General features: G+C 30.4%; 1 protein-coding gene across 6 annotated transcripts in view; it reads left to right on the plus strand.

Moving 5' to 3' along the window:
• Nucleotides 1-784: 784 nt before the first annotated feature.
• LOC110426989 (plant/protein) overlaps nucleotides 785-3,887 on the plus strand; it is a 12,541-nt gene continuing 9,438 nt past the window's right edge. For 2 of the 6 annotated variants that reach the window (XM_021442346.2, XM_089785392.1), the window contains exon 1: nucleotides 1,068-1,234. In XM_021442346.2, the coding sequence (XP_021298021.1) occupies nucleotides 1,200-1,234 (35 nt within the window). In that variant the 5' untranslated portion in view covers nucleotides 1,068-1,199. Of the gene's footprint in view, nucleotides 1,235-3,887 lie in introns of all 6 variants that reach the window. The other 4 variants (XM_021442344.2, XM_021442341.2, XM_021442345.1 and 1 more) reach the window with 4 other exon arrangements.

Here is a 3,887-nt window from a genome sequence, read left to right on the forward strand (position 1 = left end):
AAAAAATTATTTTCACTGCGTTTTATTTGTATTTGGTGTATGATCAACCCTCACCCAACAAATCTAGCACAAGATAGTGGATTTTTCTGATTCTTCATTTTTCTCCTTCAATTTGGAGTAAAAAAAAAAAAAGACAGAGTTAGTTTTCAACAAAATTTCATATGTTGAAGCATATTTCTAAAATATTGAAAAGAAAGATTGAGTCTAGGGTTTCCATCGAGAAGAAAATACGCTTTTGGGTTCTTTCTTTTTCATAGAGAAGAGAGGTTTTACATTTTTTTCTTTCGCCTATGTAAAAATTTTATAGTTTTAGGTTAACTTTTTAATTCTTAATTGTTAACCTAAATTAAAATTGAACACATATAGAGAGGATTAACCGGTAAAAGAAAAAAGAACACTATGCTGATGAGGCAAAATCTTGTTGATACCACATTAGGATTTGAGAAGATTGTTTTGGAGGAAATATACGAGCAAAGGTAGTACCTAATCTGTTTGTTTAGCCAAGATAGATCATTGTTGCTGGCACATGATCATATATAGCTCATAAGGAGGGCATGGATGATGATGTAAGAGATGGAAGCATAGGATAATTTGGAAATTAGAGTTGGTGATGCAATGCACGGCACATGGGTAGGGAATATAAATTGTTTGAAAAATGGCAAGAAAGTTACAACAAAAGGGAATCAGTGGAACATAAGATGACAAAAAGGGCAAGAAAACATTGGGTTCACGGGTTTCCTTCATCATAAAGAATAACAAAAAAACAATGGCAAAAGGCTTCATAGTTCACGGGTTCCTTCTTCCCACTTCCCACTTGATGTTTTTTACTCAGCCACACATCCCCCATGCCCATTACCCACCCCAACGTACAAGCGATGATTCACTCACCCTATCAATCAATGAGTTAGCTAGAAAGAAATAGAAACAGAAACTTTATCAATCGTCTCCACCATTTCCCTAACAGTTTACCAAGTGATCAGTTGCGCCGCTGCTGCTTCTTAATTTAGTCATGTCTCCTTCTTCTTCTTCAACTAGTTGGATTTTGGTCCAAAGGCTCTTTCTCCTAGCCTGCTTCTTCACTTCTATGTGGCTAATGGCCATAGATGGGGCTGCAACCGTGAAGGTTGGTAACATCTCGAAAATAGAAGATGCCCAGAATTACCATATATACTATGGGCAGACCTTCAAAGTCATAAAGAATGTCATTGACGGCGAGAGCTATCTTCTCATCCAGGTACTCTGCCATCCCCACCCCATCCATTTATACTTTCTATTTATTTGAAAAGTTATATGAAAGCTGAAAAACAACACGTAGAGTGCCAAATCATTAATTGATTAAAATTGGATAAATGATTCCGTTTTTTAAATTAATTTTAACATACTAAATCTATATATGTTAAAGTCATGCATTTTATTTTTCTAAATAAATTACATCTGTTTCTAAATATTTGCTGTTTTTAATTCAAATTGATATACCATTAATCCTAAAGTTTATTAATAAATGAATTTGGTAATCAAAAGCTTACGTGGAAGTTACTAACGGTACGCATAGTTGGCATCTACATGACTGCCAACTTTGGTAATAGCATTAAATTATATCCTTAAATATTGTTATGTTAATAATAAAATATTGTTATGTTAATAATTTATATCCTTAAATATTTAGAATTAAATTAAATAAATTATTTATTAATATTAATAATATAGCTAGACTGGGTCGGTCCTAAAATTTTCGTATCCAACCTTGCTTCGAAGCGGCTTCCACCTTGGGCCTACGCAAGAAAAATTTCATAACCCTTGGACCTATTTGGATATTTCCATTTTCATTTTATATATATATATATATATATATATAAAACTTTTACTGGAAATACTGATTTTAAAATAAATTTTTTGTTACTTTACGATATCATTTAAAAGGCCTAAACAGCATTTTTGAACTTGTTTTACAATATTTAAATAGCCCAAATCCATAACCACTTGATTGGCTCTTCTTTGGTCAAAATAACATTGAATCATGAGATTTTATTTAATAATTCAAAAATGTTTTTCATTGCGAAAATGATGTCAACAATGAGTCTCCAACATTATCACTATATGGAAACGCTTCTATCGCTTCCTTGTACCGGTAGAACTTAAATAAGGGCTTTTATGACAAGTTCATCATGAGTTCCTCTCAAATTGATTATATAAAAAATTTAAATTGATATCTCGTACGACTTCATTATATAGGTTTAGTATATGGAAATTTGAATATTTTAATAAATTTTAGTGTGTTATTTAGATAGATATGTTTATGGAAATTACAATTAAATTTTCACTGTTCAATAAGTAGATATAAAATTTTACATATAAATACAATTTTTAATCAATTTTTAACATATTAAATTCAAACTCAAATTGATTCTCAAATATTAAAAGCTGAGGTGTCCCTTCACAAAATTTCCATACTAATTTTAAAGGAAAAAAATTCTAAAAATTGGGCAAGTTCTGTATGAGTTATTATTACAATGAAAACTATCAAAAAAGTTGAGTAAGTGCTATTTCATAAGCTAATCTATGTATTTCTGTCTAAGTCAATATGAGCAAAATTTTAAATTTTCTTATTTAAAGTAGTGATGGGTATGATTAAAATTTGGAAATGTGAGGAAACATGATTTATCAATTTTTTGAAAAAATAATAGTCAGTTGGAAACTAATACTTATCAAACAAACCTTAAATATATTTCTTTAATTTTTTAAATGTTAACAATTTTAAATATGTTTTTTTATGTGTGTGTGTGTGTTTATATATATATATATATATATATATATATATATATGTGCATGATAATTAAAAAAAGTTATGTGGAGGTTTACAAGGACAGTCTATCTTTACCACTCTTAAGAAATACTTAAAATTTTATTGTTTATCAAATAAATTTAGAGATTAGAAAATTGATAGATAGTTCATAATTTCATATAATTTTTAAATATAATTTAAAAACGAAATTTGAAGAGTAACACTTATGAGTATACATGACTACATTTAAGTCAAATATTATTAGTTATAATAAGTGTAGGTGATAAGATTGTATGGCAATTCATGCATATTAATCCATAGCTTCAAAATAAAACGAAATAGTATTGATCCATATTATAGTTTTTAAATGGGTAAAATATCCTAATTCTTCTAAGTTTTGGTTATAATTCAACATGGGTCTATTAATATTCAAAATGAAAAATCTGTTCAAAAGAATATCTTTCCCAAGACACATAAGTTTTGTTGTTAATCCACTATCAATATTTTCGTTAGTTTGATAATATGATAATATTTTATGACACTTTTATCTTTCATTAATTTTAAAAATTATCATTATATAAAATACAATTTCTTCATTTTTAGAATTTTTTTCCTCTTTCTACTCAAGCATTTTCTCTCCTTCTTTCACAAAATTTTCTCCACTACGAACAACAATGACAAATGGCAACGACGGACGTCGATCAAATGTTCCCCAACTGGATCCAATCATAGGAACGCTAGAAAGAATGTTCCCTGGCCAAATCCAACCGCCAAAACACCAGATCTGGTGTTCCATCATGCTCATTGACGCCACCAGATCTGATGCTCCCTCACACTTGTCAACACTCTTGTGGCCAAATCCAACCAAGGAGCATCAACAAGCATGAGGGAACGTCAGATTTGGCATCATTGATGAGCGTTGGCAAGATTGAAGGAGCATCGGATCTGCCCAGGGAGTGCTAGATCCGACCATGGGGTGACTAGTGGTCGTAAAGAAGCGTCGTTAGCCAACTTGATGTTGGGTGAGGGTTGATCATGTATCAAATACAAATAAAACGCAGCAAAAATAAATTTAAAAATTAAATTACACCTCACCTTCCTAAAA

This window comes from Theobroma umbraticum, unplaced genomic scaffold (assembly GCF_002168275.2).
Source record: "Theobroma umbraticum cultivar Fairchild unplaced genomic scaffold, ASM216827v3 scaffold_239.1, whole genome shotgun sequence".
NCBI classification, from domain to species: domain Eukaryota; kingdom Viridiplantae; phylum Streptophyta; class Magnoliopsida; order Malvales; family Malvaceae; genus Theobroma; species Theobroma umbraticum.